This window comes from Lepisosteus platostomus, chromosome 3 (assembly GCF_059453375.1).
Source record: "Lepisosteus platostomus isolate fLepPlt1 chromosome 3, fLepPlt1.hap1, whole genome shotgun sequence".
NCBI classification, from domain to species: Eukaryota; Metazoa; Chordata; class Actinopteri; order Semionotiformes; family Lepisosteidae; genus Lepisosteus; species Lepisosteus platostomus.
In genome coordinates, this window is record NC_142613.1 from 7307024 (window position 1) to 7322160 (window position 15137).

Consider the following 15137-nt stretch of genomic DNA (forward strand, 5'->3'; position numbering starts at 1 on the left):
CCATTCTGCCATAAGATTTGTCACTGCTGCCCCCTATTGTACTCATCAAGGTGTTAATTACACTTTGATCTGCAGGCCCTCACTACAAAATAGATCAATGCTTAGCTGTTTCAAATTAATGTACTGATCTTTAATTAGAAGAACAACATCATGGTTGAATTATCTGCAATTCTCTATCCCATCTTACAGTTTAAGATTTGATATCAAATTTTATTAATTGAACCTCCCAAGAGAATCTCCTAACTCTGGGTGCAAGTCATTTCAATTTGCCGCTGCATTGGACTGGAACTATCAGTAGAGTGATCTGAAACTATCTACCTTTGTATCCGACATTAGTTATAAATGTTTGCAATGTAAGTGTTTTTTAATTGTTATTGCTCTGACAACATTGTAATTCATTGGTCATGCCGATAAAGCTCATTGAATTTGAATTAGTTAGATCCAGACTCTCATCTGCCTGATGGTGAATTGAAGTGTGAGAGAAATGCACCTTGATGCCACAGCTATAAAGACACTGCAGATCTCATTTCTTAAGTATGTGGTAATCTATTCATTGAATTCAGTGTCCATCAGCAATACATGATTATCCCATATCCTGCAGTAGAAGTGTTTAAATGCAGATTGAGATTGGTTAGCCCAGAGTGATTGACATCTTCCACAGTGGTGTAAAAAGCAAGGCAGTTCAATGGAGTATTTTTTACAGGACTTTAATTACAGGGGATAAGGCATCTGACAACAATGACTGTGATTCCCAGGGATTAGGGAGAAGGGCATTACAGTGTGTGTTTGAAGTTAATTATGACCTTTTGGTAGACATATATTATTACCCCAGTTCTATGTCTCAGCAGCTGATGGGTTGGTACTTGACTTCATTTCCATCACCTGTAGAAAATAGTATTATGTTTATTATTGTGAGTTTGATTATGAGCTACTAAAGTAGTTTTTCAGAGTAGTTGTGCATTGATGTATTATATCAAATCATACTTTGGAGTTTTTCTTGCACTGTATAGGTAACAACATTGGAAATAACAAGTTTAACTATTCAGATGAATTCCTATTCAATCACGACAAAATATTTCTTACAAAACGCCCTTTTTGGAATATTAGAATATTCGTTTTCTCTACTATAGCTATGCAGCTATGTTAGTGACAATATGGAAACTGTATTTCAAATGTGATATACAGTATGTGATACTGTATGTTCTGCTATGTACTATATGAACTCTAGAATGGCTTTTTTCATTGAAACCTTTGTTTTCCATGTGAAATGTAAGGGATGGGTGTGTCTATAACTCAGTTTATTCACGCAGATATGGCTTTTGATGTCATCGCACTGCATTTGTAGATGACTACAAGTACAATGTACATGTTTAAAAGGATGAATTATTTTAGCATTAATGCAGATGAGAATTCTGCCTCACTTGTTGGGACACCTACAGTGCGTGACTCATCCTGTTTTACATATTCTTAATGCCCATGAATGATCTGTATGCAAATAAGTTGTAATACAGACGGTGATTGCGGCTAACAGTAAGCTGTAAAACTAGACTGGATCATGTCAGATAAGTATGATTGTGTGTGCATGTGTTAGGGTGTGTACAGAATGTGATGGCTAACTTTGTGTTCCCTGCCATCCCTACCTTCGTTTGGAGTGGGTCTCTATTACTTGGAAAGCCAGCAGAACCAGGGCTGCCTGGGTTGAGTGGGAAACTCACTGGGTTTCTAATGAAAACATCATGACTTAATCTTGGAGCCTGTGATTCACTGTAAAAGCAGCTCCACTTCAGCAGCATGACAACCCAGCTTGTTTGGCATTCCAGTCAGCAAGTCTCCTGTTTGAAATTGTAAGGTTTGCCGAGCCTCAGCTTCTCTGTTTTTTTAAGAAAAAAAAACTTGCTTCCAGTCTTGGTGAGAGTGACATCACTTCTCTCCTCCTCCAGCGCTGGCTTCAGCCAATCCCCTGCAGAAAGATGCCTGGCTTGTGTGCAGATTACACCGGCTGGCCTTTTGAAAGAAGAAACTTTCCACTCCCCCCTGTTCTTTGACAATAGCACGGCCCTGAAAAAAGAACTGTGGAAGGGGGGGGGGGGGGGGTTGGAGGCGGGCAGTTAGAGGCAGGCAGTCTGTGGGCTGGAGAACGTGTGCACTATCTGGCAGCCAGCTGATCTTTGCTTTGGCATTCAGTGCTCAGAGGTAGAGTGAGAGGGAGTGAGGAGGCTGTGAGCTCTCAGAGAGTGCTTTCAGCTGAGTGAAAGGGGATTACAAAACTGAGGAGAGAGAGAAGGGAAAAAAAAACAAACAGGGGAGGGCTGCTCTAGCCTAGTTAGAGGAAAAGAGAAGCATTGGTGATGAGAGTACAAGCTGCTAGGAATGCCTTTAGAGGAAGTGAAGGCAGAGGCAGTCGTTGAGGGACTTGTGATGTTTTAACCACATCCGTGCTTTAGTCAGAAAGCGAGAGAGAGAAAAAGAACACATTTGCTGTCAGATCCTGTGCGAGTTTGCCCCCCTCCATCTTGCGGAGTTCACAGTAGCAGCACCCAGAGAAGAGGAAGAACAAGGGACGATGTCTTTCAGTCCGTGGCAGATGCTGTCGCCTGTGCAGTGGGCAAAGTGGACCTGGTCTGCAGTTCGAGGAGGGGAGGGAGAAGGGGGGGAGGGGGCCGAGGACGAGCCTGGAGATGATGAAGACTTTTCTCAGGAGGAAGAGAAATCCCAGGGCTGCAGGCGAGTTGTCTTTCCCTCCCCCTGTTCATCTTTTTAGCAGGTTTGGTGTGGCTTGCCTGTGTCCTGCATGGGAATTTGTGTGTGTTTATCTGGTAGGAGGAGAGATGCTTTTCATTCCACCTGTGAGATAGGGCCCAAGGGATTATTGTCATTTTCCTAGATTTGGTATGCTACAGACTCACTGACAGGTGACCTGACAGGTAGACAGGTGTAATTGCAGCTCTGTATGATGGCGGAGAAAGATTTTTCCAGTGAACATGGGCACACTACCCTGTAAATAATTTGTACTGTATATGTCAAACCTGCAGCTTCCTCTGATTTGTGTCTTTTTGTATGCATGTCAGCTTCTGACTTGTGACTGTTAAATGTACATTGTCCTGAAGCCTGTCTGTTAAAATGGGATTAGGAATGTATGTGCTCCTTACTCCATCCCTACATTGTCATTCTTGGTCAATAGTTGGTTTATCTGCCCTTGAAAACTGCAATCAGGGTTACCTCCTTTAGAATGTGTGGGAAGACAGGGGCAGTGAACACATCTGTAGGCATTTCCTAAACAAACTGTAAAGGAGGGAAAAGGCTGAGACAACCATGTTATTTTGCCTCTCCTGTGTATTCTAAGTCTTTAGCTAACACAAATGGGAAGGAAGAAGCTTTTTTTTTAAAGACAGGGTTATTTTTTTAGCATGTCCTAGTTTCCAAGTAGCTATCCAAGACGAAAGACTAAAGCTATCCAACACTGCTTTCCAAAATAGTCGCAAAGCTCTTGCTTGGGCTCATTTATATTCTGTGCTCCTTAAGGATTTACTGACAGACTTACTGACAAGAGATATGTGCAAGAGGTACTGTGTAAGAATGACACCTGAAGTGGGGTTGTCATCTGCTGTTTGTTGCTGGTTGTCTTTTTTTACGGTGATGAAATAAAATGTAAGACATAAATGGTCAGTGTCGGGGGGAGGGGGGGGATCCTGACACATGCATGCTTCCCCTTTTCTAAAAACCCACAGCTAGGAAATTAATTTACAAAAACTAAAGCCAGACCGATTTGGCAGTCCTGCTCTCCCACAGGAACGAGGATGCTATTGGACAGACATGAGGCAGGAACTGGAGAAATATATTTAACCTTGGGCACAGAAAAGTTGAAGGCGACTATTTAACAGATCAGCCCAGAGAAATAAACCATAGTAGTTTAGAAGGGAAGTGGCTGAGGAAAGAAGATTTTCAGGTCTTTTTCCACAAATTGGGACTTTGTGACCCCAAAACTTCTTTTAACTGGAGATGGTGTTCATTTATTTATACAAAAGGGGATGCATTAGAGAGTCCTATTTAAGTGTTTTTTATATTCCACCTCTATATTGTGAATTCTGAATAAATCTGCAATAATCGTAAAATTCAATTATCTTTAATAAGGCTCTTTTCTGGAAGAAATAAATTTTAAAATTAAGATGTAAACAAGGGAAAGATTTAATTAAATTTATTTCTGGTATGCAAATAGTTTTAGGTTGACTTTGGATCCAGAGCAATATCTTCTGATCTTTTAGAAATCATCAATGGCCTGAATTTTAATACTATACTATAATAATTATTGCTTTTCCTTCTAATGTCAAACTTACAGTACCTTTCACATGGGATTCCTATAGCCTTGCCAAAGACAGAGAGTTGTTTTGTAAATCAGCTGCTAATGAAACACATTTCCTTTTCTAATCATATCAAAGTATATGCACTAAAAAGCATGTGCTATAACAAATCTGCCTACTGAAATATGCTCTTGTGTCCAATTTGGGTTTTGAGTTATTAAAATGTTTTTAAAAAAATAACATAATACCACGCCTGCAATTTTTGTGAAATTTCCCAAGACTTGTATATACTTCAGTCAAAAGCAGTACATTATTGCAGGGCTGATGACTCTGTTTATTTGAATTCTCTTACCTTGAACAAACATGGCACCTCTGTGTCCTTTTCTTGACATCCTTTGTTTTGTCATTGGCCTAAAGGCTTCCCTGAAAAGTCTAGTCTGCCAAAGTCTAAATGACAGGTGGCTCACATAACAACAGCAGGAAATTCTTGTAGGGCTAACATTCTTATTTGTCAGATTTCCTGAAGCCAAATCAGTAGCCTCCTTACCCTTCAGGCCTGCATCGGAACATTTAGAGACCTATAATAAAATTAGAGAAAAATTCAGCTGCTGGTTTTTTCTGATGCAAACAGAATAAAGTGCCAAAGTCAGATTTTTCTTCTCCATGTGAAACTTGGCTCACAGATGAGCATCTGTAAATTAAAGGTAACTATTGAGAGCTAAATGAAAATTACATACAAAAGTGTATCTGTGCTTTCATATCTGTATTATTGGTGTTTTCTTCATGCAGAAACACATTTTTTCCCTCTTTCCAACAGTATATGAAAACTGCTCTATTAAATTCAGAAACAACTCTTTTTTGGTGTCCTTCAGATAATTTGGTGACTTTAGTTGTTTGTCCTGTAAGCAGTTCTAAAGATAGAAAAAAGATATACAGTAGGTTTCAAAGAACTACCTCTGCATTTGAATCTGTAGAAATAAATTAAAACATCAAAATCCCCATATTATTGTATTGATATGTATCAACCTTTGGTAAAAGATTCTCCAGTGTCCAATAATGTTGTAAATGCTGTTGTATCTGTGTTTTCTTGTAACATAAACATTGTTCTTCGTTAAGCTTTTTCATTACATGGTGATGAGAAACACAAGAAAACAGACTTCAGGTACAGAAAGTCAACCCAAACATGGATTATTAGGTGAATTGCTTTTGTCCATTTTTTACAGCTCGGACTCTGAGGGAAACTTCGAGACACCTGAAGCTGAGACGCCAGTCCATGGCCCTCTAAGAGACCTGGGAGAGCTGGATAATTCATCTGCTAAAACAACAGGTAAAGCTAAGATCCCTAGTTAGGGCCTGTGTGATGTAACAGCCCATGCTGATGCCCCCCTCTTCATATACACTGTTCTGTAACACTGAATATAGGCTATAGGATAATCAAGGTAACCAAGGTAACAACATAGAAGTGTGGGCTTTGTAGAAGCACTGCATTAAATCAGCTCCCAGCCTACAGCATCATATACTCATGCAGGCAATTAAAGAAAGCATTTGAAAGCTATAACCAGTTCATCCAGTGAATGGCAGATTTTTTTAGAAGTAAAGCTGCTTTTAAAAAAGCAGGAAACTAGTTCACTAAGTGCTCCTGTTTTTGTTCCCCCTGTATGTAAAAAACCTACAAACTGTTGCACTATAAAGATATCTTCTTTAGTTTCAAACAGTGAAAGAGTGACATATCTAATCTATAGTACAGATGATTTACTTGCACATATTGTTCCATGTATTAAATTGCCATAAGTAAGTAATGGAATAGAAGTGAGTGGAATTCATTACACTGGCAGTTTTGAATGTGTGGTGATTAGCCAATATCCATGATGTGCAATTTACATTGCATCTGCCTTTAAAGAGTGTACATTTAGGTTTGTGGAGAACCAATATCCTGCAGAAATGATGTGCTGTAGTGTTCTATTTTTGCAGCTTAAGTCACTGATGGAATTTGACTGCCCTCTTGAAATCTAAATCAGAGGAAACTGTGCTAGAGCTAATGCAAAGTGGCAGTGTGCCATCTCCAGGAAAGTGCAGTGAACATATTTTTTCTAGGTTACTGTCACAAATAAAAATGTATTTTATAACAGATCGTTTGGACAAACTATATATAGTCTTTGATATCTTGGTAGAAATCTTAAAGAACTCTGCTAATATTGCAGAGGCCTATACAGATTTGTGACTCTTATGTAGTCATACAAAACTGTTATTAAACATTAAGTGCATGGTATACATTTAAAACCTTTAAAACATAAAATAAATACATACCTATGTATTCAGCTTTGATTGTATATTCAATGAATACTTGTGTAAGCCACAGAAAGATTTAAAAAATCTTTGGTATTTCATTGAATATACTAAAAGTTCAAAATTTCCTGTAAGAATGCTAAGTTACCTTTTGGAAATAAACTCCCAGTCTGTAAAAGGTATATCAGCTCTACTGTTACATTTTAATGATTAAAAACGTTGCAATTCTCCAAAATCACATCAAAAGAATAATAATGGAGATCACAAAATGTGCCTTATGGACTGTTTACCTACACAGATACCACATAAAATACTACAACACATTTGGTATTCTATTATAAAGATAAACAATGTCCTAAACTGTGTTATTATTCAGCTGCATTTAATATCAGAACAATTTAGTAACTGAAAAACACAGTCCAGACTTTTCAAGGTCTTTGTATCTAAACCTTGGTATTCAGTTAAAAGCTGTATGTAAACACAAGAAGTTCAGCACAACCCAGTCATCTCTTTCTTATTAATTCTTCTTAACTTGGCTGCCAAAGTTGACACCAGATGATAAAATCTGATTTTTTCTCATTTCTCCTCTGGGAGTAGGCGTAGATCACAGACTGTTGTGAAATAAGACCCAAGATTCACAGCTGTAGAAAACATCTTCTGCATAGCAAAAAAAAAGCTGTTATTATAAAAATATATTATAAATATAAAATAATACTTTTTTGTACATTGTGTGATTTATATCTTTGAACACGGGATAGGATGTCCCCTGCTGTTTAATATACTGAATTAACACATACTGTACACTGTTTGATACTTGTGCCCGACTAGGTGATTCTTAAGGTGAAAGGACATGGGTATTATTTATTGGAAAAACAATAATATCCTACATTTTTTATAGAGTATATGTTATGTTTATGCTGCTCATAAAAGTAACATTCCAAATAGTATAACTAAATGCTTTCAATTTATAAGAATTACTAAAGATAAAATTACAAAACGTTGTCAACATAAACCAAATCAGGTGCTGGATATTTAATGTTTGCCATATTAATCCAAATAATTATTTATGTCCAAAGATGTGGAGTTAAAGTTATATTAAACTATGAATGTACAGTACATATCTTTGTCTCCTTAAACAGTACAGTTTGTATTATACTGTAGCTTGCAACTTGTAAAAATCTGAAACTGATAAAAACTGCTATGTGGTGAGAGTCTTATTTCAATCTCTGTTTTACTAAAACGCCAGGAAATGTTTTTTTTCTTAAAAGCGAGTCATCTGATGTTCTCATACATCAGTGGCTAGAGCTTCATTGTTAGAGAATGTGGCAGCAAATTTCCTGTTTGTTCCACAAATATCATTAGGGTGTTTGATTTAGCGGCAGTACACAATGAGAATGTTGATAAGCATGGCATTTCTGCATTCCTGGCAGCAGGTTTCTTAAGATTGTTTGTTGGTGTCCCAGCTTGAAAGAGCTAAAATAATACACACATATATAAAAAAACAACCAGATACTGTACTGTTTTTATTGGTTGTATAAAATGCAAACTAGACTAAATTTCATACACAACTAGCATCCTTCATGTAAAAAACAAACACTGAAAAAAAGAAATAGCTGACACTATTTTGATGGATTATTTTAACTCGAGCCAGGTTTGAGGGGGAAGGAGAAATTTGCACAATATGGAGCTTAGCTGGGAAATCATAAGTTATATTTAAGCATGAGTGAAGTTCTGAGTGTTCTGTGTTCTGTGGCTTTTAATTTCTGGGAATCATGTGGTAGACGACTTGTATAAAAAAGGGATTTAGCACTGTAGAATGTTTTGAATTTAAGAACGGGGAAAAAGAACACATGCATACATCAAAGGGAAAATTGAACAGGCTCTTAGTCCTTATTCTAAGCTCAGTTATGTTTGGAGTGAATACACTCCATGCACTTTTAATTTATATAAATACATGAAAAGGCTGCAGATACTTCCCTCTTGATCAACTTTATTCTGCTTCTGTAGTTTCTGTTAATCTACTTTTCTTAGAATCTATATACAGTTTGTGATTCAGATCCAAAATTAGTCATATTTTAATGGGTGTGATTCCATGAATGTTTTTGTGTAGTTTTACATGTAGAATTAAAAAGCAACAAAGCAGAAGGGAAGTGGTCAACGAAGAATGAATACACAGGACAGGCGAGGTTGCTTTACACATTAACAATGAAACCTCAGGCAGTGCCAGAGGTGGTCCATAAGGCCTACGACACTAATAGATGTAATAGATGAATTGTCTTTATAAATGAGAAACATGTGCAAAAGCTCCCTTTAGAAATGTACATGGGACTAATTTCACATATTTTGTAGGGTGTATCATATTTTTAGTCATTGAAAATGATGTTGATTCTGTGATTTCGGATGTACTGGTGCTACTGACTTTTTGAGACAAAATCACAGAACTATTTCAGTTTCATATATCATAGTTAGTAACTACTATATAAAGAAGGGATGTCAGACATACTGGCCCGCCAAGCCCATTTGTTCAGTCTGTGTGGCAGCTGCGGTCAGAACCATTGGTGGAGATTTAGTCCATGCCTTGTCTGAACCTGCACAGCCCACACACAAAGGAAGCGTTTTTAATGATGTTCCTATAACGATCTCATTGTATTATTGTATTATAAGGGAGTCTCACATTTCTCCCTGTGGATCCCTACCTCCATTGTAAGTATGCAAAAAATCCATTGCATCACTGTACTCCTGTTTAATGTTGTCGCAAATCTATTGTAGTTTGAGTAGGGGCAAGCCTTTGCACAAAAATAGTGGGAAAATAACTGACATCACTATACCTGTATACACACTTCCTTCAAACCTTTCTTGAGTGAAGAAATATAACTTATGTGGTTCAAGAAAAGTGAAGAAATGTATATTTTTTTTAATAGGTGAATGCAAAACTAACATGTTTGACTTGTACAACAGATAGCTGTTGCCAAAGAGCAATAGCAATAGTAGTGGAAGGGAATTCATTGCCGTTTATATATCTCGGATATCTTGCACTGTAGGATCCCACATTTTTGGCATTTAAATTTGTCATACGATGTCCCTCAAGCAGAGGTTACTAATACAGTGGTGAGCATCACTTGAGCAGAGTCTATATTCTGTATAACTTGTGTTTCAAATACACAATATACAGTACAGTACCAGTTGATATACAGTTGATTGATATACGCCCATTCCTTGGTTTGCGATGTCAATTTATACCTCAAAAACTGTTTGTAATCTTGAAAATTCACATAATGAAAATTAAATTCCCTTTTGGTTTACAGGAAAAAGCTTACAGCTCCTTCCTTTTCTGTACTAACTGTAAATGGCTTTATTTCTGTCAACTGAGACCTTGGTTCTACACTGCATAAAGCATATTTGCATTACATATTTGGTGTTTAAATACTTCTTTCTGGCACGGTGGAATTTCCTTTCTGGAAATGTCAGGGACTGGAGGACAGAAGACAGGTTGTGCCTCCCTTTCCATCTCTCTCTTTCTCTGGCCTTCCAGTTGTGTTTCATGTCTCCAAAACAGGCTGCTCAAGCTGGACTTGTACAAAGTTGCGATCCACCCTTCAGTCACTAAATTGTGTGCTTTTTTTGTGCATTGGGATCGGCTATCTTTGGAATTTCCTATAAAGTCTGGACCACCTCTGGTAGCAGCTGGAAGCATGCCATAGCTTCATAAAACAGATCCTTTTCACAGTCTGGGATGAATTAAGGAACTCATCCTTTTCCGTGATGTAGATCTCAGGATTCTGATATAACTCTGCCTTGTGGAATCTTTTATTTTATTTTTCTAAGAAGTTTCCATTTTATTTATATTTACATGTTCCATGCCTGAGTTAAAATAGGAGATGTGTAGAAGGACCTTTGGCAAGGCTTTAGTGCGTGCTGTAAAATAACGTTTTTTTCAAATTGCTAAGCATCTGAATCCCGGCATTGTTTCAGAGCCCTGCCACAGACTACTTCTGTGCATTTCCAGACATTTCTTGTGCTTTTACTTCATTTGCCTTAGTGGGTAAAGAAGGTTAACTGCTTGCTGCACTTATAGGACCTCATTCACCCACCTGAAAGTTTCAAATTAATTGTTTCAATGGATTAGCTATGGATTAACTAATTCTAGATTAGTTAACAATGGATTTTATGGATTAATGTATTATTTCTATGAAAAAATAGCCAAAGAGTAAGGGATGGAAATAATCTCTGCATGTTATTATTATTATTTTAAAGAATTTTAAAACAGAGTGATTGTGCTGAAGTCCTAAGGTTTAAATATATGGGAAGGTGTGGTGGTTAAGTATCCTTGGATAATCCTGTTTTAAGAGACACTCTGAAGACACCCCTATCTTCTCATCAACCCCAATCCTGTTAATCTCTTTAATTGGATTTCCCTTGCCGTTCTTTAGAGCAGAACCAGCTTCAGGAGAAATGGCTGATTACACACCTCTTGAAAAGCAGTAGATTTTGAAACACTGGCTCTGTTAAGAGCTGACATTTTGGTTTAAATATGAAACCTGTAGTACAGTTTGCTGTACTATTATAGATACTTAGAATGTATCTATAATATATCTAATGTATTTAATGTTGCTTGGCATTGTGGACTTGGATTGTAGTGTTTTCAGTGCCCTTAAAGTAATAGATTTGATATTAGTAACAAAGACAAATGCCAACACAACCAGACCAGGAGAAGTAAAAAGAATTTGAAGTGCTTCTCTTTGCTCTTGCATCTGCTAACTTTGTTGTAGCAGGTTATTTCAGTGTCATTTCCTTGATGCATGATGGAGTGTCAGATTTAGATTTCTTGGCTGGAATCTCAAAGTTTGGTAGTCTTTGCAAATCTTGTGGTATCCTACATAAATCAATGCTGGTGATACAAGCCATAATATTAAAGCATTGACATGGATATTTTAAAAACTGCATTAATTAATTAATTAATTTTAAACTGCATTAATTTTTATAATTTATTTAGTGTATTTAGTGTGGTTCAATAATTCGTGATGGTGGGCTGAAGAGAACAGACATGAGCATGTCTGCATGGCTTTCAGGATCCCACTCTTTCAAGCAAGTTTCCACAGAAACTCAAGAATGATAAACTAGTGTTCTTATCTCTTTGAATCCTAGTATTATCCTAAAAGCAGAGGCTTTGATTGAAAGATTTTCTTGCTTATGATAGTGCACGAAACAGTACACTGTTATCCCAGCCTATCAGAAGCAAGAGGCTTCTTCAAACAGTTGCCTTAGTCTGCACTAAGACCTGAAAGCAAAGCTATTTATTTCTATATGTTTGAAGTTTGTGTCAATGCCAGGAATTAATTTTTGTACAGTTGTATCATTTTGTGCAATGTTTTACTGCACACACAGGCAGAATAACATATTTAAAATGAACAAGAGTGATTAATAATATTTCTTCTTGAACTATTGCAGCACATTAAGCCAGCATCACACTACATGACTTGACACGACATCTAGTTGGAGAGCATGTCAAATTTAATGACTGCAGTAGCTGAATCTCGCTGCCTTTTCTGTCCTAGAGGGTGTCAAATTATACGACTAAGAATCGCAGGGGGTGACTAATTACACGATTCCCTCCCAACTTTTCATCATGGTTCCAAATCTTGTGGTGTGCTGCGAAAGTACTGCGAGGTCGCCTCATTTTGGCAGCCAATCACTGTGGAGCACAAGAGGAGCACCGCACGAAAGTAAACAAACAACATGGAGAACAAGCACGTAAACATCTTAAAAATGTAACACAGGCATTGTGTTCCACAAATGAACATCTGCAAAAATATAATTCTTCTTTATATAGACCAAATTTACAAAAATAAAACACCTTTAAAACAAATATTGTAAACAAATTAGTATTGCACTATAAAGTGTGGGCACATTTTCTCACAAGTACACATCTGGCTCACTGCCCACCGCTATGACTTGCGACTTTCTAGGAGAAAATTAAACCAGTTTAAACCAGTATTTTATCGTAGCGAGTCGCATTGAGTCGTGGGGACTGTTAAGAGCGCTTTGACTGAGTCACTGGGGTTGTCACACTACGCAACTGACGGTTAAGGGGCATGCGCTGCGACTCTCTACAACTGCTGTGATTTTATTACGATGATGAAAATGAAGGCTACGACTAAAAATCCTAGGAAAAGTCCCTAAGTGTGACGCCAGCATTAGCCGAATAGGCCAGAAAAGCTTCTATTCTACTCCATGAGAGTAAGGCAGGCCAACTATTCCTTTCATTCGGAACCTTCCTGATGATCCTGCTTGAAAATCTACATTTTGATAAGTGAAAGATATGCAGTGAGACAGGGATCTACACCCGGGGCCAGAAGTACAACAGTGTCTTTGATCTTTATTCATCTGGAGCTCTGCAGGACTGAATTAAACGTTTTTTTTTGGCAGAGTAGTTAACATTTTCCAGGTGCCTGTGTATTGACTGCTGAAAACTACTCACAAAAAGGTGACTTTCCTGAACTAGTTTACAGACCCCTCTGCTAATGAAAAAAACAGTAGTGTTGGCTGCCTTTTTCAGGGGGCTGTCAAGCTATGGGTGGCTGACGTAGCTCAGAAGTGCCACGTGTGTGTTTTGTGCTGGTAAAGAGCGACAATCAGTGGGTCAGGTCCTGCTGTGTGATCTCTCTTGGAACTGTGGCAGATGTATGAGCCACCGCAACAGTAAATGTCTCTTGGCGGGTGTCCTTGTTACCAGAGACCTGCAGGTCAAACCAGCAGAAGCCTTTGAAGTGAGCTGGAGATAAACTGAAAGAAAAGCAGGAGACGGCTCTTCAGGAATGCTGGTCAGCTGCCTCAGAGGTTTAAAGGTCTCTGCAGAGTGTGCTGTAACGTGGGATGGTCTCATTGTGAAGCATTTCAGAGAGAGCTACCTAAGACATGTGAAGACTGTAATCGTACTTCTAACAAATGCGCCACATATACTTGTTTTATAAATCATAGTGCAGTGCAGGGATGTAATTTCCCACTATCCCATGTTAAACACAAGGTAATACCATCTTATTTTATGAGTGCTTTCCAACAGGCTCAAAGAAAACTTTGATTTTTTTTAAAGTGTTAAATACATGCTTGGAAATGCTTTTATATTCCTTTAATAAAACCATTAATATGTGTAAAGTGTCCGAGAACATGGGTTAAGCTGGGGAAAAAATGAAAAATTGGAAGCTGCAATGATCTATAAAATTAATGTATCTGCTCTTTAAACAGTGTTACCATGACAAATAAAACATGAAATCCCAAATGAGCAAACCCTACCAAACATGAGATGGTTTCTTTTCGGACACTATACTGATAGAGGCAAAATAACCTTATATCTGTATGTATCTGTATCTGTATGTTGTATGATAGCTCATTTTGGTCATTATTTGCCAAGAGATGAGCATTTGAACAAGATATCTGAAAGTGATGCTTGAGTTACATTGTTGCTTCTGAAAAAATATTAATAATATTAAAATCTTAGTAAAAATATTATTTAAACCCATAACAGTGACCACAGAGGCCATAGCAGAGGAGTGCAATTGCTGCATCTTTGGTGGTGAGTTTTTTCATGAGCAGCAGAGATACCAAACGCTGTGCTGTTGACTAGTCATACTGTAGATACAGCACAGCCAGTTTCATTCTGTTTCACAGAAATTATTATAAAGAGATGAAAACCAGAGATGCAAGAAAATGTTGTAATGATATGTGTTATCACTTTGTGGGACGAGAAACCTACTGCCTTGTGCAAGTGACTGCATGATTTTGGATTATTAGATATTTCTGATGTAATTATTCCCATTCTCTGGCTCCCAACTAGTTGTACTTGTGTTAGCAGTGAATTTTTTATATTCTATGTAAGAAATGGCTGAATATTTACACATCTTATGTTTCCAAATTACACCACATCTGGAAAGTATAAATATAACAATTCATTGATTTGTTTGTGACTAAGAACTTTTAATTAAGTAGAATGTTAGTTTTAAGTTTCAGAAAGAGGCTTATATTCAAACAGAATAAGAGGAGAACATCAACACTTCTGCTTTCCCATGAACAGATCAAATAAAGCTAGTGTGGTGTTATGTAGCTTTAAATAAAACTGCTAATTTTCTTTTTTAAGAGCAGGGCTCAGACAGCGGTTTCTGGAACATCTCAATACACAGATGTGTCAGTCATCACAGAGCCAGTGTATTATTTTTGTTTCTTTATAAGACATCAGCTACAGTAAATTGGTGCAATGTTTAAAAATAATTTCACTTTTCATCTGAAGCCCTTTGATCATTCCCAGCTGCTGTCATTCCTACACAACATCCAAAACAAAACATTTCTTTCATTGTCTAACTGCAAGTGCAGTGAATCCATTCCATTTTAAGCTCGTTATTGTAAAACAGCGAAAACATGTATTTTAGCTTGGGAACCAATTCTTTCACATTCTTCAGAGTTGCACAGAACAGTACAGAATACAATCTTAATGAGCTATGACATAAATACTTGTGAGAAGTTCTCTTCTTGATTAAGACGTGTCCATATTATTTTTTTCTG

General features: G+C 37.4%; 1 protein-coding gene across 3 annotated transcripts in view; it reads left to right on the plus strand.

Moving 5' to 3' along the window:
• The window catches only part of tacc1 (transforming, acidic coiled-coil containing protein 1), a 63639-nt gene that overhangs the window by 22662 nt on the left and 25840 nt on the right, over positions 1-15137 (plus strand). For 2 of the 3 annotated variants that reach the window (XM_088624186.1, XM_088624185.1), the window contains exon 2: positions 5522-5625. In XM_088624186.1, the coding sequence (XP_088480312.1) occupies positions 5522-5625 (104 nt within the window). Of the gene's footprint in view, positions 1-2106; positions 2725-5521; positions 5626-15137 lie in introns of those variants that run through there. The other variant, XM_088624184.1, reaches the window with a different exon arrangement.